This window comes from Myxocyprinus asiaticus, chromosome 13, assembly GCF_019703515.2.
Source record: "Myxocyprinus asiaticus isolate MX2 ecotype Aquarium Trade chromosome 13, UBuf_Myxa_2, whole genome shotgun sequence".
In the NCBI taxonomy this organism is placed as follows: Eukaryota; Metazoa; Chordata; class Actinopteri; order Cypriniformes; family Catostomidae; genus Myxocyprinus; species Myxocyprinus asiaticus.
Window position 1 is genome coordinate 25,320,950 of NC_059356.1, and position 27,965 is coordinate 25,348,914.

General features: G+C 45.3%; 1 protein-coding gene across 1 annotated transcript in view; it reads left to right on the forward strand.

Annotated features, from left to right (window-relative positions):
• LOC127450157 (caskin-1-like) overlaps positions 1 to 27,965 on the forward strand; it is a 168,538-nt gene that overhangs the window by 80,264 nt on the left and 60,309 nt on the right. The window contains exon 2 of the mRNA XM_051714002.1: positions 12,676 to 12,727. Within this exon, the coding sequence (XP_051569962.1) occupies positions 12,676 to 12,727 (52 nt within the window). The remainder of the gene's footprint in view (positions 1 to 12,675; positions 12,728 to 27,965) is intronic.

Consider the following 27,965-nt stretch of genomic DNA (forward strand, 5'->3'; position numbering starts at 1 on the left):
GCCCGGTTACTAGGGAGGGTAGAGTCACATGGGGTAACCTCCTCATGGTCGCTATAATGTGGTTTGCTCTCGGTGGGGCGCGTGGTGAGTTGTGCGTGGATCCCACGGTGGATGGCATGAAGACTCCACATGCGCTATGTCTCCACGGTAACGCCATGTGATAAGATGCGCAGATTGACGGTCTCAGATGTGGAGGCAACTGAGGTTCATCCTCCACCACCCGGATTAAGGCGAGTCACTGGGAACTTGTGCATTTGGTGCATTGGGAATTGGGCATTCCAAATTGGGGAAATAAAATGTATGGGAGAAATGGGAGAAAACAAAAAAACTGTATGACATTCTTTCTTCTGTGGAACACAAAAGGAGAAGTTATACTGAACATTAGCCATCATTCACTTTCATTGCATTTTTTTTCCATACAGTCAAAGTGAATGGTGACCAAGGTGTTCCACAGAAGAAAGTCAAATGGGTTTGGAACAACATATGGGTGAGTAAATGATGACAGAATTTTAATTTTTGGGTGAACTGTCCCATTAATTAATTCAGTTCAGGTCACTTGAGATGTGAAAGCACTCTTGTAATTTGTGAGGAATGTGTGCAGGTTTCACAGCTGTTGTTTACCTCACATAGAATCTAATAGTACATGCTGAGATTCTGCTTGAGTCCTGTTTGTTGTGCTTCATTAAAGGCTCTTTTTTAAAAGACAAGAAACTCCACCTCTCGTCCCCAGAGCAAACATCTCCAGGCTCCAATGTTTTAATACAACAAAGCTACCTGGTTCTGTCTCTGCTCGGAGTGAGTCAGTGTGATGTAATCTTCTGTTTCACTTTGAGGACCAGATTTCACTGACCGATATTTTCCCTCAGTACCTTGTGGGTTAACTGTAGGCACTATAAAAAGATCTAAAGGAAGTAGCTACACAGCATTTCTGAGAGATATTATGGCAGACTTTTGGTCTGCACAATTAATATACTACTGTATGTTAATTGATATTAATTGCTGCACAATTACTATGTGCATAAAAGCTGAAGCTGATGTTTATTATTATATTGCTTAATTGTACAGCTTTAAAATTGTTTAATATACAGCTCTCTTATTAATTGAATTGTCTTAGAGGGATGATAAACAGTCAATGCCACATCAGTCTCATCCTGCCTATTGTGAATCAAAAGACCTCGTGAAGGATATTTAGAAAACACTGCAATCTATAGAAGTATATATTCATGATACAGTTGTGCTCAAAAGTTTGCATACCCTGGCAGAAATTGTGAAATTTTGACATTGATTTGGAAAATATGACTGATCATGCAAAAACACTGTCTTTTATTTAAGGATAGTGAACATATGAAGCTATTTATTATCACATAGTTGTTTGGCTCCTTTTTAAATCATAATGATAACAGAAATCACCCAAATGGCCCTGATCAAAAGTTGACATACCCTTGAATGTTTGGCCTTGTTACAGACACACAAGGTGACACACACAGGTTTAAATGGCAATTAAAGTTTAATTTCCCACACCTGTGGCTTTTTAAATTGCAATTAGTGTCTGTGTATAAATAGTCAATGAGTTTGTTAGCCCTCACATGGATGCACTGAGCAGGCTAGATACTGAGCCATGGGGAGCAGAAAAGAACTGTCAAAAGACCTGCATAACAAGGTAATGGAAATTTATAAAGATTGAAAAGGATATAAAAAGATATCCAAAGCCTTGATAATGCCAGTCAGTACTGTTCAATCACTTATTAAGAAGTGGAAAATTCGGGGATCTCTTGATACCAAGCCAAAGTCAGGTAGACCAAGAAAGATTTCAGCCACAACTGCCAGAAGAATTGTTTGGGATACAAAGAAAAACCCACAGGTAACCTCAGGAGAAATACAGGCTGCTCTGGAAAAAGATGGTGTGGTTGTTTCAAGGAGCACAATATGACAATACTTGAAGAAAAATGAGCTGCTTGGTTGAGTTGCCAGAAAGAAGGCTTTACTGCACCAGTGCCACAAAAAAGCCTGGTTGCAATATGCCCAACAACACCTTGACACGCCTTTGGAGTGACGAGACCAAAATAGAGCTTTATGGTCACAGCCATAAGCACTATGTCTGGAGAGGGGTCAACAAGGCCTATAGTGAAAAGAATACCATCCCCATTCTGAAGCATGGTGGTGGCTCACTGATGTTTTGGTGGTGTGTGAGCTCTAAAGACGTGGGGAATCTTGTGAAAATTGATGGCAAGATGAATGCAGACGTTATCAGAAAATACTGGCAGACAATTTGCATTCTTCTGCATGAAAGCTGCACATGGGATGCTCTTGGACTTTCCAGCACAACAATGACCCTAAGCACAAGGCCAAGTTGACCCTCCAGTGGTTACAGCAGAAAAAGGTGAAGGTTCTGGAGTGGCCATCACATTCTCCTGACCTTTTTATCATCAAGCCACTCTGGGGAGATCTCAAATGTGTGATTCATGCAAGATGACCAAAGACGTTACATGACCTAGAGGCATTCTGCCAAGACGAATGGGCAGCTATACCACCTGCAAGAATTTGGGGCCTCATAGACAACTATTACAAAAGACTGTTTGCTGTCATTGATGCTAAAAGGGGCAATACACAGTATTAAGAACTAAGGGTATGCAGACTTTTGAACAGGGGTCATTTCATTTCTTTCTTTGTTGCCATGTTTTGTTTTATGATTGTGCTATTCTGTTATAACCTACAGTTGAATATGAATCCCATAAGAAATAAAAGAAATGTGTTTTGCCTGCTCACTCATGTTTTCTTTAAAAATGGTACATATATTACCAATTCTCCAAGGGTATGCAAACTTTTGAGCACAAATGTATATGGTGCTTGGCTTTATTTCCATGGTCACTCTGATAGGCTAACATGGAATAAGTATATGATAAGAAGAAGATCTCAGCTTTGAAAGAGCATTCGACACTGTGAACAGGAATGTAATTTGGAGTGCATTGGAGACCCTAGGAGTTCCAGATGACATCATTGCTATCATCCGCAAATTATACAGAGAAGCGTAAAGTCAGGTATTCGGGCAGAGAAAGCGAGCTGTTTGAGATCCATAAAGGCATACGACAGGGGTGTGTGTTGTCACCCTTACTATTCCTTATTGTGCTCAACAATGTGAAAAAGCGCACCAACGCCGAGGCACCCGGTGGCTTACAATGGCAATTGACATCTCGTTTGAATGACCTCACAAACGTGGACAAAGAATGTTTGATGGCTCATTCTTTCAAAGCCATCAAAGCTAAACTGGAACACCTTCAATACAATGCAATGAAAGTTGGACTGAAGCTTAACGTCAAGAAGACCTAACTGTTGTGGATAGGCACAAATGACACCCAGCCGTTGCTCCTAGATGAGGTAGTCAACAAAGACGTTGAGGAATTCTGTTAACTCGGCCGCAAAGTGACCAAAAATGGGGGAACTGATGCTGATATTGGCAGGGTTGGGAGGGTTACTTTTGAAATGTATTCCACTACAGATTACAGAATACATGCTGTAAAATGTAATTTGTAACGTATTCCGTTAGATTACTCAAGGTCAGTAACGTATTCTAAATACTTTGGATTACTTCTTCAGCACTGGTAGATTTTTTCACTTGTTTTGACTATAAAAACTCTGCCAGTACAGTAAGACAAAATACACATGTTAAAAATACATTCTCTGAAAAACCTAAATATCTTATGCAGTGTTGTTTCTAAAACAAGATAAATCATATTGCTCTTGTTTTAAGGATTTTCAGATATTTTTACAGGAAAACAATACAAAAATTATTATCAAGAATATGATTTTTGCTCTAATATCAAAGATCTTACTCGAAAAAAAGAAATTATGATCCAACGTGAATTTTTTTGATAAAAAAATATGATTGTGCCTGGTAAAATGTGCATGTAAAATGGCTAGAAATAGCATTTTAGCTTAGCGTAAAACTGACAATTTACACAAGGTTTATTTCTGTTTCTTCTGCTCCAAACTTACTTCAATCTTACTTCTCTGTCTGCTCGTATGAATGTAACACAACATAAGAAAATGTTTCACTGCTGTTCAAATGCACTTTGGATCGCATCATTTATATGTATAAATGTTTTCCATCTGAAAGGACTAAATATTAAATGAAACAAATGACAATAAAATGCAAAGTAATCTGTTCAGTAATCTAAATGCTTTTTGAATGTAACTGTATTCTAAATACCAATGATTGAAATTGTAACTGTAGTGGAATACAGTTACTTATATTTTGTATTTTAAATACGTATTCCCGTTACATGTATTTCGTTACTCCCCAACACTGGACATTGGTAATCGCATCAACAGAGCTTGCCAAGCCTATTTCGCGTTGAGCAATGTGTGGAAGTCATCTACCATATCTAAGATCCTGATTGTGTAGAGAGCATGCTATTGTATGGCTGGGAAATGTCATGGTTACTTTCATAACCTTCGCTCCCTGATGGAGGGAACAAGATGTTGTGTCGATGTAGTGACACTAGGGGTCACTCTTGGGAGCCCCAAACACCTTTGCTTTTTTGAAAAAAGGCCAATGGGAATTGGCAAGTGGAATTTGCATGCCACTCCCCCGGACATACGGGTATAAAAGGAGCTGGTATGCAACCACTCATTCAGGTTTTGTGCTGAGGAGCCAAGACCAGGTCCCGGCCTTTTCAGTGGGTAGTTCAGCGTTGTGGCAAGAGGGACACAACGTCTCGTTCCCTCCATCAGGGAACGGAGGTTACGAAAGTAACCATCTCGTTGTGTCGATGTAGTGACACTAGGTGTCCCTATAAAAAATGCCACAACTAGCTGAACTGTGTTACGTGAACTAGCAGTGTGAGACGGGCAGGCCGCTGTGTGCCTCGTAGCCAGCGCACCAGGCCATCACGTAACCTCCCCCAACGTTCTTATGAGCGTCGAACAGTCCTTCAGGAACAAGTCGACTGCCCAACAATAGGGACAGGCTAGCCCATCCGAGGCCTGTTTTCCTCTCTTTTCTCCCCAAAAAGAGTGGAATTTGTTAACCGAGCCATAAGTGTCTACATCGGGGGGTGTCCCTCCCAAGGGGAAGACACCGCGGAGACCACACCCTGTCCAAAAGGGGGTATTTTGAGTGGAATATGTCACATGGTCTTACCGAGTCTTGTCAGAAGTATGTCATGTGGAGAGGTCCCATGGTAGGTCCTACCCGAAGGTGGAGGAGTTTCTACAAAGCATGGTGACTGGGGGCAGAGGGGCCTCTGCCCAAGGAAGATGCAGTTTACCGACAGGGAAATGATTTTGCAGAAGATATCACATGAGGTCGCCTTCGGGGAACAAGCACATGTGGAGCACTTACCTCAGTACAGGGTCTCGTTAGCGCACGTACTGGGCCAGCAGTGAGTTTCATGTTTCCGCTGTCCACCAAAGCAGACAAAGAGCTGCTCTGAGCTTCTAAAGAGCTGCTCTGAGCTTCTAAAGCTCTGCGTGCGATCCAAATAGATGTGTAAAGCTCACACCGGACACAGCAATGCCAAGGCTGGGTCTGCCTCCTCCTGGGGCAGTGCTTGCAGGTTCACCACCTGATCCCTAAAAGGGGTTGTGGGAACCTTGGGCACATAGCCTGGTTGGGGTCTCAGGATCACGTGAGAGTAACCCAGACCGAATTCCAGGCACGATTCTCTGACGGGAATGCCTGGAGGTCCCCTACCCTCTTGATGGAAGTGAGCGTAGTCAGGAGGGCAGTCTTCAAAGAGAGTGTCTTAAGCTCAGCTGACTCCAAGGGCTTAAAGGGAGCTCCCCATAGACCCCGAAGGATTACAGAGAGGTCCCACGAGGGGACGAGGTGCGGTCTGGAGGGATTCAACCTCCAAGCGCCTCTCAGGAACCTGGTGATCAAGTCGTGCTTCCCCAAGTACTTACCATCTACTGCATCATGATGAGCCGAAATAGCGGCTACATACACCTTCAAGGTGGAGGGGGAGAGCCACCCTTGCAAGCAGCGTGAGATCAGAGAACCACGTCTGGGTGGGCCAGTAGGGTGCTACATTCGCTGCGGTGTTGAGGTTGCCCGGGATGTGAGTGGCTCGTAGCGACTTGAGGCACTGCTGACTCCAGAGGAGGAGATGGCGGGTGAGTTGTGACATGCAACAGGAGCGTAGACCACGCGCACCGGACATGTGACCCAGGAAATGAGAAAACCACTCTTTTGTTGAACTTTTGGGTACTGCAGCCTCTTGGGCATGCGGCAGAAAATGAAACAAAGGATTCTCTCCACCGGGGGATGGAGTGGTCAGCTCACCAGCTCCAGAGAAGCAGGTCTCCTCGGCCCTGGGTTGCCCGTCTCAGCGGTGCTTCAAAGTCTTCCTCGGGTTCTTAGCGGCCAGCCATGAGACGGGTGGCATCTGCTTCCTGGGCTCCACGCCGGGGCCGGGCCACTGCAGTGTTATTGCTGCAGGAGGATGCCCTTGTGACGAGCAGACGGAGTGCAGGGTCTTGAGCCTTGCCGGGGCAGGATGTGTTGTATGGCCTCCATCTGCTTCTTCACCACCGAGAACTGCTGAGCAAAGTCCTCGACAGTGTCGCCAAACAGGCCAACCTGGGAGATGGGGGCGTCAAGGAACCGTGCCTTGTCAGCCTCTCACATCTCAACCAAGTTGAGCCAAAGGTGGCGGCTTGTCCAGTTGCACCGTAGGCCCTAGCCATCAGGGACGACGTAAACCTACAGGCCCTGGACGGAAGCTTCGCCTTATCCACCTGGGGGATCACCGAATACCCCCTGGCTTCTCCACCATCGAGGGTAGTGAGAGCGGGGGAGCTGAAAGACCGGGACCGGGCAGTAAATGGTGCCTCCCACGATCTTGTCAGCTCCTCATGCACTTCCGGAAAGAAAGGAACGGGGGAGGGTGTGGCCATGGGCGGCGCCCCGAGCCCAGGAACCAATCGTCGAGCTGCGAGGGTTCAGGGGAGAGTGGAGGGTTCCACTCTTGCCCGACGCTCACAGCCACCTGGGAAAGCATGTCCATCATTTCCGTGTCGGCCTGGGCGACCATTCTCAAAAGAGGAAGCCCAGTCGAAGCCTCTGCATCCAACTGGACAAGCCCACTCTCCAATGCTGCACTTGATAACTCATCATCTTCCCGGGCTCCGAACAAGAGGTCGAACTCGCCCTGAGACGAGCCGGCCCGAGCGCCCGACCGGGGCAAGCGAGCGTGCTGGGGAATGGGAGGTCCTTGGGGGGATACCCGGCGGAGGTTGTCCCATTTATTTCCCCAAATTGCCCCCAATGCTAACCAGCACGGCCTCATACCTGTAGGTAGAAGGACCAAGGCGGGGAGCTGCTGGGGTGCTTGCTTTCTTATGAATGTAAGCCACGACCGCAATGTTGCCATGGTCATGTTCTCGCAATGAGGACAAGCCCCATCCACGAATGATGTCTCCGCGTGGGCAGTGCCCAAACACGTAAGACAGCGATCGTGGCTGTCAGAATTGGAGAGATAATGACCGAAACCAGGAATAACACACAAATGGAAAGGCATCTTTAAAAAGACGTTCCGTGTGTGCGGCTCTTTTAGAATGAAAATATACTCTTTTTTTAGAATATACTCTTTTGTTGTTCTGCCGAAGCGCCCAGGGGCATTCTCTGCACTCCACGGGTGCAGAGGGGGAGAAGCCGCTGAAATGCGCCATATAATCCAGCAGATGAGGTGAATGAACTCGTGGATGAATTTAGCTTCAATGAATAGAACCGCTCAGCTCCGAAGAGAAAATCTGAATGAGTGGTTGCATACCAGCTCCTTTTATACCCGTATGTCCGGGGGAGTGGCATGCAAATTCCACTTGCCAATTCCAATTGGCCTTTTTTTAAAAAAGCAGAGGTGTTTGGGGCTCCCAAGAGTGACCCTTAGTGTCACTACATCGACACGACGTCGAGTGAGTGAAAGATAGGGAACTAGGGTGTAAGGAGGAGGCGAGAAGCAGCTTTCCTGGTTCAGGTAAGGATTTATTTCCTCTCTTTGCAGCACAATTACAGTCTCACAGTCTTTGCGTTATGCACTAAGCTAATCTACAATCACACACCGCTTCACAAAATAAACTCTCATCACTTGTAATAAAAACTCTTTGCTTCTTGTTCAGGTCTGTGGTGCCCAGGCTCTCTCTCCCTTCTATTTGCGGTGTGTCTCTATTTATGCCGCTCTCCCCGTGCTCACTGAAATTAGAGACAGGTGTTAGACATAATTTAGCTCAGGTGTAAGCGCCCTTACTGCTTTCTCTCTCTCCGGAGAGATGCTTGACCACGCCCCCGCTGCCACATAGGGGTATCACACAGCAGAACATCAAACGTTTGCAAGAGTTTGTCAATAAATGCCTTTGTCATATCCTTTGTATCTTCTGGCCCAACCACATCTCAAATCAAGATCTGCTTGAGCTCACCAGTAGAAATGTGATGGATTGGTCATGCCCTCCATCAGCCTCTCCAAGACATGAGCAGAACTGTGCTCAATTGGAACCCCCAAGGCAATTGTAGACCCGGGTGACCAAGCAACACATGGCTCAAAACAGTAGCAAAAGAAGCCGAAGGCTGCCATTGGAGGCAAGTCAAGGTGCTGGCGAACAACCTTAGGCGTGGAGACGTTGAACTCACAAGCTATGCTCCTCCTGGGAGCCATAGCAAGCACCAACTTTGGAGATTATTTGTTGTTTATCATGCCCCTGATAATGATTTTATTATCATCATGACTACAGAAAATGGATTAGATCACTCTAGACTAGTACATAAAATGTGGTAAGTGAGAGTACAGACATTTATGTTAAGCTGGAGATTGACAAGTACCTTGCATAATGTCAAAATCATATGCATCAAAATTCGTTACAGTTGCTGACCTGCTATGCTTTTCAGTAGGGTGCAGTAGAGTTTTCAACATTCTTAGCACAAAAGCAAAACCTATTACAATCTCCAAGAATAAACAAAAAGCAACTAAACAGACATTAACACTAGGCTAGCCTATTGTTGTAAACAACGAAATAAATGAGAATGAATGTGTAAATAGAATTTATATTTTAAGTAGAATCCATGTGTCTGCACTATCCACATAACTCACTTTGCCATGCTAAAATCTGTGCCATCTTTTCGGGTCAGTTCTAACATACATTTCATCTGAGACTCAGTTTGACAGAGGCCAAAAGGTTGATACACAGACCATCTGAGAGAAAGAACTCACAGGCAGTGCTTACTACAGATAGCAATTCTCCTCTGTAACCTTTGTATCTTGAAATAAAAGCATCCACTTGTTCCTCAATAAACCAGACAGCTATTTGCTGGAGTCTACTTCATTGCTAGGTTTTATTTCATATCAGTTCTAATCGTGAACTTTTGGGACACATCAGGCCAGGCCTGAGAGGTGGAAGAGTTAAAGACATGCCAGAAAAAGACACACAGATGTTCTGTGTCACATTGAGGAGCAGCTGTTGAAAACAGCCTTGTATTGAGTCTGACTGATGTACATAGCTGCGAGCAACTCTGCTCCAGATGGAATATGGACCACATAAGGCATTCTGATCTGCTTCCAAATTCCACTGATTCTATTACAGGCCAAATAGAAGCCCATTTACCAGGTGTGAATGTTTTTATCACCTACAGACTAGTTAAGTCAGTGAAATCTCTAGCATGCCAAAGCCACAGGCTTCTTTATGTAATATGAATAAAAGCTTTGCTGGCTGTCAAACAAGTTTCCCAAAACACTCCCCCTACTCCATTTGCCATTGGTCGGATAGAAATATAGTCCCATCCCAAACTCACGCCATTGGGTGAGCCAATGTTGCTGTGACAGTCTAGTCAGGATGATCCAACAAACAGAGTAATGTTTTGATTGCACCATTGAGCCACAGTGTTAACATTTTCTTTGGAAATCAACCTACAAATGACTTACTTATAGTTGTCTCTGCATATTTAGACATGATAGGAAAAGGAATTTTAGTGTAGAAAAATTGTACACTTCAGCTTTTACACTTCTGTCGCCTAGTTCAAAACACTAAATAATTAGAGGCAGTGAATGTACTGGTCTGATTTTAGTCTGAGAGACTCAACTAGACTGGACTCTTCTGGAACTCTTGCATCATGGCCTCCTGGTGGTGCTGTAAGTGAGGCCTGAGTGAATCATGGATACATGCATGGCAGAAAATGCAACACCAGTCTTCAACTGTCCACAGGGTCTCTTTTATGGTTGTACACTCGGTCGATGCTGTTAGGGAAGGTGATGGAGAGAGCGGCCCCAAGAGACAGCCTTTAAATGTGTCCCCATTTCAGTTGGGAAACATCCGCTGTGTTCACATTAATCAGACTAAAAATGGTCACGGTGTATAGCCTGTGAGGTACGCCTGTTGATAAGAAAGTAATTTGTTATTACGTCCTCTTCCACATTCTCTGTGCGAAACGGATGCATGAGTACTTTTCTAGCAGCAGTGAGTTTATTGTTTTGGTCCACCGAGTTAAGAGGAATCATTATCCTGTTGTTCCTTCTCTTTTATTAGCACAGCAAAATTATGAAGATATGTGCAATATTTACAGAAAAAAAAAATATCCTCATCATTGATTCAGCACCAGAATCTTTTTTAATATTAAGGAAAATATCCAAAGTAGTCCTGCCTCAAGGTGATTTCAGTTTAAAGGGGTGGTTCACCCAAAAATGAAAATTATATCATTATTTACTAACCCTCATATCGTTCCAAACTTGTATGCTGTTGCACAGCTCTTCACGTCATAACAGTTCATAGGAACCAGGGGCTGTCAATCGGAAAAAGCAAAAAATATAAAATAAAATAAATAAAAATAAGGCTTCATTTTTTTAACTGGAAGTGGACGCAGGCTAGAACTTCACAGGAAGGAAAGATTAATGGTTTATTCTAACTTAAATTTTGGCTTTGTTCCTGACACAAACAAATTGTTTGGCTTCAGAAAACTTGGAATGTAGAACATTCATGTTGACTACTTTTATGGTGATTTTGTTTTTTTGTGTGTACTTTTTGGCCCCTGGGAAGGCTGCTGAAGAACAGTGAACTCATTGTCATGTTCATGAAACCAGTTTGAGATGACTTTTGCTTTGTGATATGGTGCATTATCATGCTGGAAGTTGCCATAAGAAGATGGGTAATTTGTGGCCATAAATGGATGCACATTGTCAGCAACAATACCTAAATAAGCTGTGGCATTTAAGCAACGATTAGTTGGTATTAGATAGCCCAAAATGTGCCAAGAAAACATTCCCCACACCATTATACCACCACCACCGGCTTGGACTGTTGACACAAGGCAGGTTGGTTCCATGGGTTCATGTTTTTAGCACCAAATTCTGACCCTACCATCTGTGTGGCTCAGCAGAAATCGAGATTCATCGGACCAGGCTATGTTTTTCCAGTCATCAGCTTTCTAGTTTTGGTGAGCCTGTGCCCACTGCAGCCTCAGTTTTATGTTCTTGGCTGACAGAACTGGAACCTGATGTGGTCTTCTGCAGTTGTAGCCCAGTTGCCTCAAGGTTGGACGTGTTATGCATTCTGAGATGCTATTCTGCTCACTACAATTGTACATAGAGGTTATCGGAGTTGCCATAGCCTTTCTGTCAGCTCCAGACCAGTCTGGACATTCTCTGTTGACCTCTGTCATCAACAAGGCATTTCCATCTGCAGAACTGCAGCTCGCTGGATGTTTTTTGTTTTTGGCAACATTATAAGTAAACTCTAGAAACTATTGTGCATGAAAATCCCAGGAGATCAGCAGTTAAGAAATACTCAAACCAGCCCATCTGGCACCAACAATCATGCCACAGTCGAAATCACTGAGATCAAATTTTTTCCCCTTTCTGATGGTTGATGTGAACATTAACTGAAATGTATCTGCATGATTTTATGCATTGCACTGCTGCCACAAGATTGGCTGATTAGATAATCGCATGAATAAGTACAGTAGGTGTACAGCTGAGTGTACATGAGAGAGTTTTTATTTTTGTGTATTTATCTACATTAGCACCATCTTGAATTGTTGGCAAAAATGACAATGAGGCTGTCATTGAGGAATAGACTGAAGGATAGACTTACAGTCTATTCAATGGCCTGTACTGCTGTTTAAAAGTGTTTCAGATCTTTCTGCTGATGAAACATTGAAAGACAAGTAGACAAAAAACTATAAAAAGTCAAATAATTACATGTGCTAAAAGCTTAATATAGCCTTATACAGTGCATGCCATTGAAGAGAATGAAAGTCTATCCCAAAGCCTCATTTTCTTTCACCTTAAAAAATAAAATATGGAGCTTCTGTGAATAAGGTCTATCCCTCTACAAAGTTGAATGCAATGCAGAGTTTTAGGTTCAGTCTGCAAGTGTGCATTTTTGATTCACTGTCTATCATGCAACTATTACTTGTGGTGGAATCCAGTAAACACATTCTCAACATGTTGCTCACTCACACTTGCTCTCAAAGTGACTACAATCCAAGAATAGAGAATTTTCCATTGCAAATGTGAAATTTCAGCCTTAAATCAGATCGTTACTGTTCAAAGCTCACTCACAAACACTCATTTGCAGAAGTATCATAAAACATGCTGGAAATGTCCTTTCTCCCAAAGTGTACTGCTGAAAATTGTTTCATCATACTTATCCCCTTTTCTATTCTACCTCTTTGTTTTTTCTTCTTTTTTTTAGAGTTGCTGGGCTCTGCCAAGAAGGTGAACGTCAACTTCCAGGACACTGATGGGTGAGTGGGACATATAAGGACTTTTTATGGATCCATGTGACAGAATTTTGTAAACATGATCGGGGTTCCTGTCTGGCTGCCAAATGTCAGTGTTTTTGGAGTCTCTACCCAGTCACTTTCTCTTCTATCTTAGCCTTAGTTGTTCCCTTTATCTCTGAGTTCACGCCCATCTACATTACAGAATGCTGACAGCTTTTTAATTTAAACCACTTTAGTGAATATCAGAGTAGTATCAGCATATAAATGTATGTAAATTAAAAAGCATGAGAATGCAGATAGTCTGTGCTATAAAATCTGTTTCAGCTAGCCATGGTCACATATGTCAGTTAATGCTCTTGCTTCATCTGTGTGTGTTTTAGTAATGTAGGCTTTTTTTTCTTTTATCAATGCTCAGACCACATAGGTAATGGAGACAAAAGAAACCAAATATGTCTCATTTTTATACATTGGCCCCAAAAAGTATTTTGACACTTTTGGAAACTTAAGTCACACTTACAAATGTCTGAATGTCCTTACATTTGAAACAAAATGCCAAACCAAACAAATGAAAAGATGCTAGACCTTTTCTCAGAACTAGTTTTACTCTTTTAGCCATTATTTTAATTGCTTTTAAACAACTCCTCTCAAGGTCATTTTTAGTAGATAAGTTACTCTCACTTTAAACTGCCGTAGTTCATATTAACTATGTGTCACATATGTTTGTCAAAGTTGAAAGTGAGTGGCCTAATTCTTATTTTCTTAATTATTAACAATGCATCTATTGTTTTATATTTTGAATCATGAAAATGTCTTATTTTGAAATGTTTTGCTTGAAAAGTGTGTTTGTTTCCTTCAAATAAATGACACTTGGTTAGATACTTTATCATAATAATTAAGACATCAATAGATTTTAAGTGTGGCTTTATACTTTCTGGGGCAACTGTATGTTGCACAATTACACCTACATTGCTTATAAAGACTGACTACAGTATAAGAGTATCACAGACATATTTGCTCTCATCCAAATGGGCCCTGCCACACACACTATCTATTACAGCTGCGCTTGTGGATTGTCCATTTTTATCTAGTGCATTTTAGAGACAGAATGCATTATGTGAAGGATGCTATTTGTGCTAGCATCATATACAGATGAATCAGCCACTTGTTGAGCTGTTTTGTCCCACATCCACTGTAGACTTGTTTTAGGATGCCGTTAAAATATAAAGCCTGGAGTGAAGAACAGCTGTTAGTCATGCACTCTAATGATGCTCTACCTGAGTACAGCACAGCTGAAGAGAAGAAGATGCTGTTACTATGTGTTGAGATATAAAGCAGACTTTGTGGTTTGCACCTTGGCACAGAGCAGCAAGACACCTGTGTTATCGCAGCACAGTCTCCGCCGTTTCTAATGGTACATGGTCGATTATTTCCATTGATGTAACTGAATAAAACAATGGAATAAAAAAATAGGGATACAGCAGAGTTCCAGACTAACTCTGAGATAGGATTTAGTGTGGAGAACACTTCACATACTGATGGCTGGAATGGAGATAATGGAATTCGCAGACTGATACTTTGCAACAAGATGCTGTTAGTACAACTAGTTGTCTGTCATGTAATGCATTGCAATAGCTACTCTGTGTCATTCAAATGTTTTAGATCCAGTCGCTGTCTTCCACCAGAGCTGCTTCCATCAATTTTGAAGTCTGGCTGCAACCAAAATGCTGTGCTCTACACTCATTAACTTGTGATTTTTTTATTTATTTATTATATAATGTCGTGTCAATTGTGATGACACTTTTCAGTGTTATAGGAGTCACCATCTTTGATATCTGACTGTCGCGAAAATAGAAAAGGGGCTTGACTTTGGATATTTGTTCATACAGGTATAGACATTATTAAAGCTGCTCCTGTAAGCTGTTGAACAGAACAGTTTGAAAGTCACACCTGTTTAAGAAATAAGGTTGTCAATCTTAAACACTCACTGTATGAACGTAGGCAGTGTGTGAGGAGCACAGTCTAGAGAGAGCTACAGTATCTGCCCTGTCTTGATTCCCTGAAGTATTTTTCCTTCTTTTTTTTTCCCATAGGGATTTCATAGAATCCTTCATATGAGATTTCTAAGTCGAACCAAACCAACCAGTTCTGAGATGATTCACATTACAAACATTTGATTTGAAGCAAAAAACTATTTGAAAATCAGACAAAAAGACAAAGATAAAAGACTACATCTTTAATTAAAGAATTAACTACAATCCCATGACACATTGCAAGTGACGTAATCAAATTAAAAACAATGGAAAAATAAAAAACTATTGATTTAAGTTGTTGATTTTAAGTACAGAAACAGTATTTTTTAAGTTCATTGCAAAATATTCAAATATGTACACATATACAAGTAGTTTGAGAGTGTAGGGAGATGAACTTGATTGCGTCGTCCACAGTGCTTCATGGGAGTGGGCAGTTAGTGTAGAGCTCTTGGGACACTTTGCGTTTTGTTCACGATTTTGTTCTCTGATTGGTGGATCATTTTTTGCAGAATCATGGGTTGTGTAGTTCTTCACCAAAAATTCTACTATTAAACAAATTTTTTTTTTGAAAAGTTGAAAAACCTGGACTGGCGGCTTCAACAGAAGCATATCCCATTGATTAACGATCTCAGAACTCTTGGTAGGTCTGTCTTAAAAGGTTTATAAGTTATCATTAAAAATCAATTATCCTATGGAGAAAATTAATATAATTTTTACTTCCGGAACCAGACTGTTGCACTCTTTTATCCTGCTTACAACATAGTGTGATGAATGAGACAGAGTTATTACTCAAGCCTCACTGATTTTGCATTATATTCACCCTCACACACACACACACACACACACACACACACATAGAAAAACACACTCATGCACATGGGCAGGCAGCCACAAACACTCACTCACACATTCTCACATACACACACGGAAGGGCAGACGGACAGGCAAACAATCAGTGACGCACTCTCACACATATGCAGTCAGGCACAAATTCACAAACACAATGTGGCAAAACTCTGCAAACCAGCAGCAAGGGAGCTGTAAAAGAATCACAACAACACATTCACGATTCATACTATTTCAAGGTCCACAAAAATACAGCAGGGCCTGCCTGCTTTGAGCCCAGAGAGCCATAGATCAAAGCCTGTTTTATATTGTCATAATCTGCCAAGTTGTGAAAGTGCCAGAATAATTAAAAAGAATCTCTTCAATTGATCGCTGTCACTGAACAATGGCAGCATTCATCATCACAGCTCAGCTTCTTGGGTTTTAAGGAAATGAAAGCTGTAACTCTAAACCAATGGATAGCTCTGCACAGCCTGAATGCTCACATACGGTGTGTATTTTCACATGCAGGCCTGCTCAGCTCAATCTCTCATTCGAATCAGCGAGATAAACGAGTTGCGCAATAATTCCTTCTCCATGGACTTTTGGTTTTATTCACCAAAGTGGCATTCAACTGATCACAATGTATAGTCAGGACATTAATATTGTGAAAAATTACTATTACAATTTGAAAAAAAATGTCAGAACTTCTTGAACTACTTTAAACTACATCAAAAAATCCTCCATGTGCAGCTATGACAGCTTTTCTAGCTGTCAGTTTGTCCAGACATTTCACCTCATGCCTCCTGTAGCACTTGCTGTGCTGTTGTGGCTGTCTTGTCGGGCACTTCTCACGCACCTTACAGTCTAGCTGATCCCACAAAAGCTCAATGGGGTTCAGATCCATAACACTCTTTTCCAATTATCTGTTGTCCAATGTCTGTGTTTCTTTGCCCACTCTAACCATTTCTTTTTTTGTTTTTTGTTTTGTTTCAAAAGTGGCTTTTTCTTTGCAATTCTTCCCATAAGGCCTGTACCCCTGAGTCTTCTCTTTACTGTTGTACATGTAACTAGTGTTGAGCGGATAGAATTCAATGAAGCTGTCAGCTGAGGACATGTGAGGCGTCTATTTCTCAAACTAGAGACTCTGATGTACTTATCCTCTTGTTTAGTTGTACATCTGGGCCTTCCACATCTCTTTCTGTCCTTGTTAGAGCCAGTTGTCCTTTGTCTTTGAAGACTGTAGTGTACAACTTTGTATGAAATCTTCAGTTTTTTGGCAATTTCAAGCATTGTACAGTCTTCCTTCCTCAAAACAATGATTGACTGATGAGTTTCTAGAGAAAGCTGTTTCTTTTTTGCCATTTTTATCCAAATATTGACCTTAAGACAAGCCAGTCTATTGCATACTGTGGCAACTCAAAAACAAACACAAAGACAATGTTAAGCTTCATTTAATGAACCAAATAGCTTTCAGCTGTGTTTGATATAATGGCAAGTAATTTTCTAGTACCAAATTAGCAATTTAGCATGATTACTCAAGGATAAGGTGTTGGAGTGATGGCTGCTGGAAATGGGGCCTGTCTAGATTTGATCAAAAATTTATTTTTTTCAAATAGTGATGGTGCTGTTTTTTACATCAGTAATGTCCTGACTATACTTTATTATCAGTTGAATGCCACTTTGGTGAATTAAAGTACCAATTTCCTTCCAAAACAGCAAAATCTATACATTATTCCAAACTTTTGGCCGCCAGTGTGTGTATATATATATTATGGATGTCCTGATATCATTTTTATTAGAATGAGAACGAGTTTATATAACACTTATATAACATGAGTATATATATATATATATATATATATATATATAAAACACTTTCCTCTACACAATGTTCAGTTTTAGTGGCAAGAAAACTGTTTCCTTATACCTGCGGCACTCGGTCTGCAGCCGAATCATAGCAGTGCTGATTTAGGGGCATATAGCATGATTGCGAGTGTGATATTGCTTATATACAACAGTTCAACGAACAAGTAAATTTTAAAAAATGAGGAAAAACTGAATATGGTCACAAAAAATGCATTTGTGCATGGAACTACTGCTGCTGCTGACAGAGAACACTTGCAGGTCTCCTACCCTCTTGATGGAAGTGAGTGCAGTCAGGAGGGCAGTCTTCAAGGAGAGTGCCTTAAGCTCAGCTGACTGCAAAGGCTCAAAGGGGGCTCTCTGTAGACCCTGAAGAACTACAGAGAGGTCCCATGAGGGAACGAGGCGCGGTCTGAAGGGATTCAACCTCCTGGCACCTCTCAGGAACCTGATGATCAGGTCATGCTTCCCTAAGGACTTACCGTCCACTGTGTTGTGGTGTGCCGCTACATACACCTTCAAGGTGGAAGGGGACAGCTGCCCTTCCAACCTCTCCTGCAGGAAGGAAAGCACCGATCTGACTGTGCATCTCTGGGGGTCTTCGCATTGGGAAGAACACCACTTAGCGAACAGACGCCACTTAAAGGCATACAGGCGCCTTGTAGAGGGGGCCCTAGCCTGAGTGATCATGTCCAGCTGTGTGCCAGCACGTCTATGCTGAGAGGTGCCTCGGTCAGGGCATACCAGAGCGGGCAGTGGGAGGATTCTTGGAGGCGAACAGGTCTACTTGTGCCTGTCTGAATCGACTCCAGATCAGCTGGACCACCTGAGGGTGGAGTCTCCACTCTCCCTTGAGGGTAACCTGCCGCGACAGCACATCCACTGCAGTGTTGAGGTCACCCGGGATATGAGTTGCTCGCAGCAACTTGAGGTGCTGCTGACTCCAGAGGAGGAGACGGCGGGCAAGTTGTGACATACAACAGGAGCGCAGACCGCCTTGACGGTTGACATATGTTACCGTTGCCGTGTTGTCTGTCCGAACTAACACGTGCTTGCCCTGGATCAACAGCCGGAACCTCTGCAGGGCAGACAGAATTGCCAGCAACTCGAGGCAGTTGATGTGCCAACGCAGCCACGGGCCCGTCCATAAGCCAGCGGCTGCGTGCCTGTTGCAAATAGTGCCCCAGCCCATTTTGGAGGCATCTGTCGTAACCACGACGCACCTGGAGACCTGCTCTAGGGGAACGCCTGCCCGTAGAAACGTGAGGTTGGTCCAAGGGCTGAAGAGGCGATGACAGATCGGCGTGATGGCCACGCAATGTGTCCCGCGGCACCATGCCCATCTCGGGACTCGAGTCTGAAGCCAGTGCTGAAGCGGTCTCATATGCATCAACCCGAGCGGAGTGGCCACCGCTGAGGATGCCATATGCCCCAGGAGCCTCTGAAAGAGTTTCAGTGGAACCGCTGTTTTCTGTTTGAACGCCTTCAAACAGGTCAGCACCGACTGTGCGTGCTCATTTGTGGGGCGTGCCATCAATGAGACTGAGTCCAACTCCAAACCGAGAAAAGAGATGCTCTGAACCAGGAGGAGCTTGCTCTTTTCCCAGTTGACCCAAAGCTCTAGTCGGCTGAGGTGCGAGAGCACCAGGTCCCTGTGTGCACACAGCATATCTCGAGAGTGGGCTAGGATTAGCCAATCATCGAGATAGTTGAGAATGCGAATGCCCACTTCCCTTAATGGGGCAAGAGCTGCCTCTGCGACCTTCGTGAATATGCGAGGGGACAAGGATAGACCGAAAAGGGAGGACCTTGTACTGATATGCCTGACCCTCGAATGCAAACCACAGGAAGGGTCTGTGTCGAGGTAGAATCGAGATGTGGAAGTACACGTCCTTCAGGTCTACCGCTGTGAACCAATCTTGATGCCGGACACTTGCCAGAATGCGATTTTGCATCAGCATCTTGAACAGGAGTCTGTGTAAAGCCCGGTTCATTACTCGCACATACAAGATTGGCCGCAACCCACCGCCTTTTTTTGGTACAATGAAGTAGGGGCTGTAAAACCCCTTCTTCATCTAGGCCAGAGTGACAGGCTCTATCGCATCCTTCCGTAGGAGGGTAGCGATCTCCGTGCACAAGGTAGCAGCGTTCTCGCTCTTCACCGAGGTGAAGTGGATGCCACTGAACCTGGGCGGACGCTTGGCGAACTGAATCGCGTAGCCGAGTCGGACGGTCTGGATCAGCCATCACGACGGATTGGAAAGCGCAAGCCACACATCCAAGCTCCGAGTGAGGGGGACCAAGGGGACAATCTCGTCGGACGTACCGGCAGGTGGGGCCTCGCGGCGGGGCGGAGCTTGAGTTGCCATGCCATGTTGTGGCCGTGCTGAGTTCAGGGACATCGAAGCACTTACCTGGCTCCTAGTGACCACCCCGGAACAGCCTGGGATGGGGGAGGAAGAGGCCTGTCCTCGTGACTCATGGAGACTGTCACATCGGGGGCGCAGGGGCGGGGAGACCGCCGCTGGAGCGCCAAACCTGCAAGGATGGAAAGGTGGACGGTGGTCGTGATGATGGCCGTGCACACCGGGTACGTGACCCAGAGAACGAGGAAACCGCTCTTTTGCTGAACTGTTGGGTACCGCAGCCACTTGGGCATGCAGCGAAATTAAATGAAAAAGCAACAAAAGATTCTCCTCCCGGCCCTCCACCAGGGGATGGAGTGGTCTGCTTACCAGCTCCAAGGTGGGTTTCGTCATCCCTGGGTCGCCCATCTCAGGGGCGCTTCGAAGCCTTCCGAGGGTTCTTGGCGGCTGGCCGTGAGATGGGTGGCATCTGCTTCCTGCGGTGAGCTCCACGCCGAGGCCGGGCCGAAAGGGCGGGCTGCGGCGGAGCTGGTGCAGTCACCGCAGGGGGACGCCCTTGGCGATGAGCAGGCGGGGTGCGGGATCTTGAGCCACGCTGGGGCAGGATGTGCCAGATAGCCTCCGTCTGCTGCTTCACCGTCGAGAACTGCTGGGCAAAGTCCTCGACGGTGTCGCCGAATAGGCCAACCTGGGAAATGTGGGCAGCAAGGAACCATGCCTTGTTGGCCTCACCCATTTCGACCAGGTTGAGCCAAAGGTGGCACTCCTGGACCACTAAGGTGGACATCGCCCGCCCGAGAGACCACGCTGTGACCTTCGTCGCCCGGAGAGCAAGGTCGGTCACCGAGTGCTGCTCCTGCATCAAATCTGGGGCAGAACTACCCTTGTGCAGTTCCTTTGGCGTCTTGGCTTGGTGGACTTGCTGGAGAGCCATGGCGTGCAGGGCGGAGGCAGCTTGTCCAGCAGCACTGTAGGCTTTGGCGGTCAGGGATGACGTGAACCTACAGGCCTTGGACGGGAGCTTTGGGTATCCATGCCAGGTGGCAGTGCTCTGCGGGCATAGGTGCACCGCAAGCGCCTTATCCACCAGGAGAATCGCCGAATAGCCACTGGCCACCCCGCCATCGAGGGTAGTGAGGGCGGGGGAGCTGAAGGATCGGGACCGGGCAGTAAAAGGTGCCTCCCATGATCTTGCCAGCTCCTCATGCATTTCCGGGAAGAAAGGGACTGGAGCGGGGTGTGGCTGCTTTGAGCGGCGCCGCGAGCCCAGGAACCAATCATCGAGCCATGAGGGTTCAGGGGAGAGTGGAGGGTTCCACTCTAGCCCGATTCTCGTGGCTGCCCTGGAAAGCATGTCCGTCATTTCCGCATCAGCCTGTGACTGGGCAACTGAACCCGAGGGGGGGAGCCCAGCTGAGCCTTCTGCATCCGACTGGACGAGCCCGCTCTCCGATGCTGCGCTCGAGAGCTCATCAGCTTCGCGGGCTCCGAACAAGAGGTTGGACTCATCCGGAAGCCCGATCGGGGCAGACGAGCGTGCTGGGGAATGGGAGGTCCATGGGGGGATACCCGGCGGAGGTGGTCTCATTGGGGTCCCCAAATCGCCCCCAGTGCTAGCCGCGCTGGCCTCATACCCGTAGGTAGAAGGACCGAGGCAGGGAGCCGCTGGGGTGGCTTGCTTCTTACGAAAGCAAGCCGCGACCGCAACGTTGCCATGGTTATGTTCTCGCAGTGAGTACATGATCCATCCACGAATGCTGTCTACACGTGGGTCACGCCCAGACACGAAAGACAGCGATTGTGACCGTCAGAAGTTGAGAGGTAACGACCGCAACCAGGAATAACACACAAACGGCAAGTCATCTTTAAAAGATGCGTCTTTAAAAAGACGTTCTGTGTGTGCAGCTCTTTTAGAGTAATATACTCTTTTAGGAAAATATACTCTCTTTTTTCTGCCAAAACTCCCAGGGGCATTCTCTGCAGTGCACTAGTGCAGAGGGAGAAGCCGCTGAAATGCGCCGTCAGATCCAGCAGAGGTGGATGAACAGTCAGCTCAGTAAACATCGACCGTTCGGCTCCGAAGTAAAATCTGAATGAGTGGTTGCATACCAGCCCCTTTTATACCCGTATGTCCGGGGAGTGGTATGCAAATACCACTCGCCAGTTTTCATTGGCCTTTTATCAAAGACCAGAGGTGTCTCGGGCTCCCAAGTGTGACCCCTAGTGTCACTACATCGACACAACGTCGAGTGAGTGACAGATAGGGAACATTCCCTGTCTTAGGTCAGTGAGGATCACTACTTTATTTTAAGAATGTGAAATGTCAGAATAATACTAGAGAGAATGATTTATTTCATCTTTTATTTCTTTCATCACATTCCCAGTGGATCAGAAGTTTACATACACTTTGTTAGTATTTGGGAGCATTGCCTTTATATTGTTTAAGTTGGGTCAAACGTTTTAGGTAGCCTTTCACAAGCTGCTCACAATAAGTTGCTTGAATTCTGGCACGTTCCTTCAAACAGAACTGGTGTAACTGAGTCAGGTCTGTAGGCCTCATTGCTCGCAAACGCTTTTTCAGTTCTGGCCACAAATTTTCTATCTATTCCTTGACTTTGTTGTCATTAAGCCATTTTGCCACAACTTTGGAGGTAAGCTTGGGGTCATTGTCCATTTGGAAGACCCATTTGCGACTGAGCTTTAACTTTCTGGCTGATGTCTTGAGATGTTGCTTCAATATATCCACATCATTTTCCTTCCTCATGATGCCATTTATTTTGTGAAGTGTACCAGTCCCTCCTGCAGCAAAGCACCCCCACAGCATGACGCTGCCACCCCCATGATTCAGAGTTGGGATGGTGTTCTTCGGCTTGCAAGCCTCACCCTTTTTCCTCCAAACATAATAATGGTCATTATGGCCAAACAGTTAAATTTTTGTTTCATTACACCAGAGGATGTTTCTCCAAAAAGTAAGATCTTTGTTCCCATGTGCGTTTTTTTATGGCTGTTTTGGAGCACTGGCTTCTTCTTTGCTGAGCAGCCTTTCAGGTTATATCAATATAGGACTCGTTTTACTGTGGTTAAAGATACTTATCTACCTGTTTCCTCCAGCATCTTCACAAGGTCCTTTGCTGTTGTTCTGGGATTGATTTTCACTTTTCGCACCAAACTATGTTCATCTCTAGGAGACAGAATGCGTCTCCTTCCTGAGTGGTATGATGGCTGTGAGGTCCCTTGGTGTTTATACTTGCATACTATTGTTTGTACAGATGAATGTGGTACCTTCATATGGAGATATATATATATATATATTAGGGATGTCCTGATACCATTTTTTCTTTAGAACGAGTACGTTTTTGGTACTCGCCGATACAGAGTCCTATACCTGTTCTTTTTTCTTGTTTTCGGAACTCCATATCAACAGTTTATTTAAATTTATCATCAAAATGGTGTTTAAATTAATTAATTAATAAACAACTGAAAATATAAAAATTAATTTTCAATGATATTGTATTAGTTTTTATCAAATGAAGTGCTTGTATACAGAACCTCACAGCACAATACAAAATACATTGGAGTTATATTTTGTCAGATAAAGTGCTGCATAACAGAGCATCACAGATGTTAGATGCTGCTTAAGTATAATACAGTTACTACTGATTTATTATTATTAGTAGTAGTAGTAGTAACAGAAATATGCAAACCAGCCCATCTGGTGCCAACAATCATGCCACGGTCCAAATCACTGAGATAATATTTTTTCCCCATTCTGATGGTTGATGTGAACATTAACTGAAGCTCCTGACCCGTATCTGTATGATTTTATGCACTGCACTGCTGGATTTTCACACACAACAGTCTCTAGAATTTACTCAGAATGGTGCCAAAAAAAATGAGAATGGCCAGACAGGTTCGAACTGACAAAGTCTACGGTAACTCAGATAACTGCTCTGTACAATTGTGGTGAGAAGAATAGCATCTCAGAATGCTATTCTGAGATGCGGGTTGGTGCTGTTTTGGTGGCACGAGGAGGACCTACACAATATTAGGCAGGTGGTTTTAATGTTGTGGCTAATCAGTGTATATATTTTATAACTGCAGCAGTGCTCAGTGCATCATATGATGAAGCAGATTAACGATCTATCAATGTATGTCTCAAACTTGCTCAGACTGCTGACCATTTCTGACATGGTTTTCAATTCATTTTTTATTTTATTTTATGTGGTCTCAGACAAATCATATAGAACAGTGAAATCACTCACTGTAAGACTATATTCTCTGTCTTGCCGACACTAAGGCTGCGCAAAGATAAGTCCTAAATTTACAAGGGAAGTTCTAAAGGGATTATATTTTGGAGCCCTGGCAGAGCATTTTAAGAATATATAACGGTCGCACTTGACCTGGTCTGAGCAGGATTCAAACTGGCGTCTCCAGCATATGAGGCGGGCGCTCTAACGAGGAGGCTAAATGCTACAGCCTCTAGCGTCAGTTGCTAGTGTGCCTGTTGAGACAAGGGGAGTGAGGTTTACACACTGCACAGCTACCTACTATCTGGCTACTGTTACACTCACCACCCTAAACCTCACTTCCATCCGGGTCACACCACCACTGTTACTGGGCCTGCTCGACCCACTCCGAGTGGGATTCGAACTGGCGTCTCTGGCATGGGAGGAGGGAGCGCTAATGAGGAGGCTAAAGGCTACAGCTTTAGCCTTTGCCTTTAGGTTTATACACACTGCACAGCACGTACCAGCTGGCAACCATTACACTCACCCCCCTAAACTTCACTCCCATCTGGGTCATGGCACCACTGTAACCGGTCCTAATTGGCTCACTCTGAGCGGGATTCGAACCGGCGTCTCCAGCAATGGAGGCGGGCCCGCTAACGAGGAGGCTAAAAGTTACAGCCTCTAGCGTCATTTGCTAGTGCGCCTCTTGAGGCCAGGGGAGTGAGGTTTACACATTGTACAGTTACCTATCAGCTGCATGCCATTACAAATACATTAATCTGTGATGCTCACGTGGATGAAACAGGTTCAGGCTACATTTTCTGATCCCATTCCCCACTCTTACCCCTATTATTTCCTGTCCTCTATCTACTGTCCTCTCAATATTTTCAATGCAGCATGGCAAAATATGCCAAAATTCCAAAAATATATGCCATTATGTGAAATCAAGTAAAGTCTCAAATCTGTATTTCATGACATTTCATGCCAAGGGACGCTGAAGCAGATTCAGAGAATGAGAGGAATGGCAGAAGCACAGCATGTAGAACGAATCTGTGAATCATGTCAGGTGCATAATGCTGATAGGAGGATTCCTGTGAGCATCTGCAGGAACAATGAAAACAAAGGTGCTTCAGACAGCACACACATAAAGATGTAATTTAAAGGCTTGGTTTGACAATGTTTCAGACAGATTTGTGAAGGCAGTGCATCTCAGTGCCACAGACATTCAGTTTGAAGGTCACTGGCATTGACAGCCACACAAATGCAAACTCTCATTGCAGCCATAGCTGAGGCCCAGCAAAGCCAAGGCAAAATAGAAGGCTTTCAGAGGATTCAGAGATAAGCTCTATCTGAAATGAGCTAGAAGAACATTGCTACATGACTGCCATCTGCTGTAAGGCTATGTTTTCCCGACTAATCTTACCTTGTCATCTCTTGTGCTGAATCACACACAAACACACGCACATGTGGCATATGTGTTGCAGCTGGTCTATTGCATCCAGCTGGATGCAAACATAGTCTCCCATGACCTGATAAACAGGAGCTTTTACCTACAGTGTGTGGAAGGTTGAGGATATTTGCAGTCTAGTCCAAGTATGGGATACAAAAGTCTGAATACACCTGTGGAAATACTTCTATTTTGAGTTTTTATAATTTAATATAGTTTTTCCCATTACAAATTATTTTATATAATCAGAATAGCAATTAGAGTGAAGGTGAATTGAAACATGAATTCCCTATCTGTCACTAACTCAAAGTTATGTCGATGTAGTGACACTGGGGGTCACTCTTGGGAGCCCCAAACACCTCTGCTTTTTGAAAAAAGGCCAATGGGAATTGGCGAGTGGAATTTGCATGCCACTCCCCTGGACATATGGGTATAAAAGGAGCTGGTATGCAACCACTCATTCAGATTTTCTCTTCGGAGCTGAGCGGTTGCATTCAGTGCACTGAATTCAATTTCTCCCTACCGTTCACCTCAAACTGCTGGATTTACGCCGCATTTCAGTGGCTTCTCCCCCTCTGCACCCGTGGAGTGCAGAGAACGCCCCTGGGCGCTTCGGCAGAACAAAACAAAAGAGTATATTCTAAAAGAGTATATTTTCAATTCTAAAAGAGCGGCACACACGGAACGTCTTTTTAAAGATGCCTTTCCGTTTGTGTGTTATTCCTGGTTGCAGTCATTATCTCTCCGCTTCTGATGGCCACGATCGCTGTCTAACGTGTCTGGGCACTGCCCACACGGAGACATCATTCGTGGATGGGTCTTGTCCTCATTGCGAGAACATGACCGTGGAAACGTTGCGGTCACGGCTTGCCTTCGTTAGAAAGCAAGCCACCCCAGCGGCTCCCCGCCTCTGTCCTTCTACCTACGGGTATGAGGCCGCATCGGTTAGCACTGGGGGTGATTTGGGGACTTCAATGGGAGCACCTCCACTGGGTAACCCCCCACGGACCTTCCATTCCTCAGCACGCTCGCTTGCCCGGTCGGGCTCTCGGATGAGACCGCCGGCTTGTCTCAGGGCCAGTTCGACTTCTTATTCAGAGCCCGGGAAGACGATGAGCTATCGAGCGCAGCATTGGAGAGCGTGTTCGTCCAGTCTGATGCGGAGTCTTCGGCTGGGCTTCCTCCTTCGGGTATGGTCGCCCAGTCTCAAGCCGACGCGGAGATGACGGGCATGCTTTCCCGGGCAGCCGTGAGTGTCGGGCTAGAGTGGAACTCTCCACTCTCCTCTGAACCCTAGTGGCTTGATGATTGGTTCCTGGGCCCAGAGCGCCACTCACGACCGCGCCCCGCCCTAGTCCCTTTCTTCCCGGAAGTGCATGAGGAGCTGACAAGATCGTGGGGGGCACCTTTTACTACCCGATCCCGATCTTTCAGCTCCTCCGCTCTCACTACCCTTGATGGTGGGGCGGCCAAGGGGTATTCGGTGATCCCCCAGGTGGATAAGGCGCTTGCGTTGCACTTGTGCCCGCAGAGCGCCGCCACCTGGCATGGGTGCCCGAAGCTCCCGTCCAGGGCCTGTAGTTTTATGTCATCCCTGGCGGCTAAGGCCTACAGTGCCGCTGGACAAGCCGCCTCCGCCATGCACGCCATGGCTCTTCTGCAGGTACACCAAGCCAAGGCACTAAAAGAGCTGCACGAGGGTAGTTCTGACCCGGGATTGATGCAGGAACTGGGCTCGGTGACCGACCTCGCTCTCTGGGCAATGAAGGTCACAGCACAGTCTCTCAGTCAGGCCAAAATGGGACGGTAAACAGCAGTCGTGACGATGGCCTTGCGCACCTGACATGTGACCCAGGGAAACAAGAAAACACTGTAGACTCCATCACTCAGGCTAGGGCTCCCTCTACGAGGCGCCTGTATGCCTTGAAGTGGCATCTGTTCGCTAAGTGGTGTTCGGATCGGTGCTTTCCTTCCTGCAGGAGAGGCTGGAGGGGCAGCTGTCCCCCTCCACCTTGAAGGTGTATGTAGCCGCCATTTGATGGTAAGTATTTGGGGAAGGTTGGGGAAGGTTCCTCATCAGGTTCCTGAGAGGCGCTAGGAGGTTGAATTCCTCCAGACTGCGCCTCATCCCCTCGTGGGACCTCTCTGTAGTCCTTCGGGGTCTACGAGGAGCTCCCTTTGAGCCCCTGGAGTCAGTTGAGCATAAGGCACTCTCTTTTAAGACTGCCCTCCTGACTACGCTCACTTCCATCAAGAGGGTAGGGGACCTGCAGGCGTTCTCTGTCAGCGAATTGTGACAGGAATTCGGTCAGGGTTACTCTCACGTGATCCTGAGACCCCGACTGGGCTATGTGCCCAAGGTTCCCACGACCCCTTTTAGGGATCAGGTGGTGAACCTGCAAGCGCTGCCCCAGGAGGAGGCAGACCCAGCCTTGGCGTTGCTGTGTCTGTTGCGTGCTTTACGCATCTATTTGGCTCGCACGCAGAGCTTTAGAA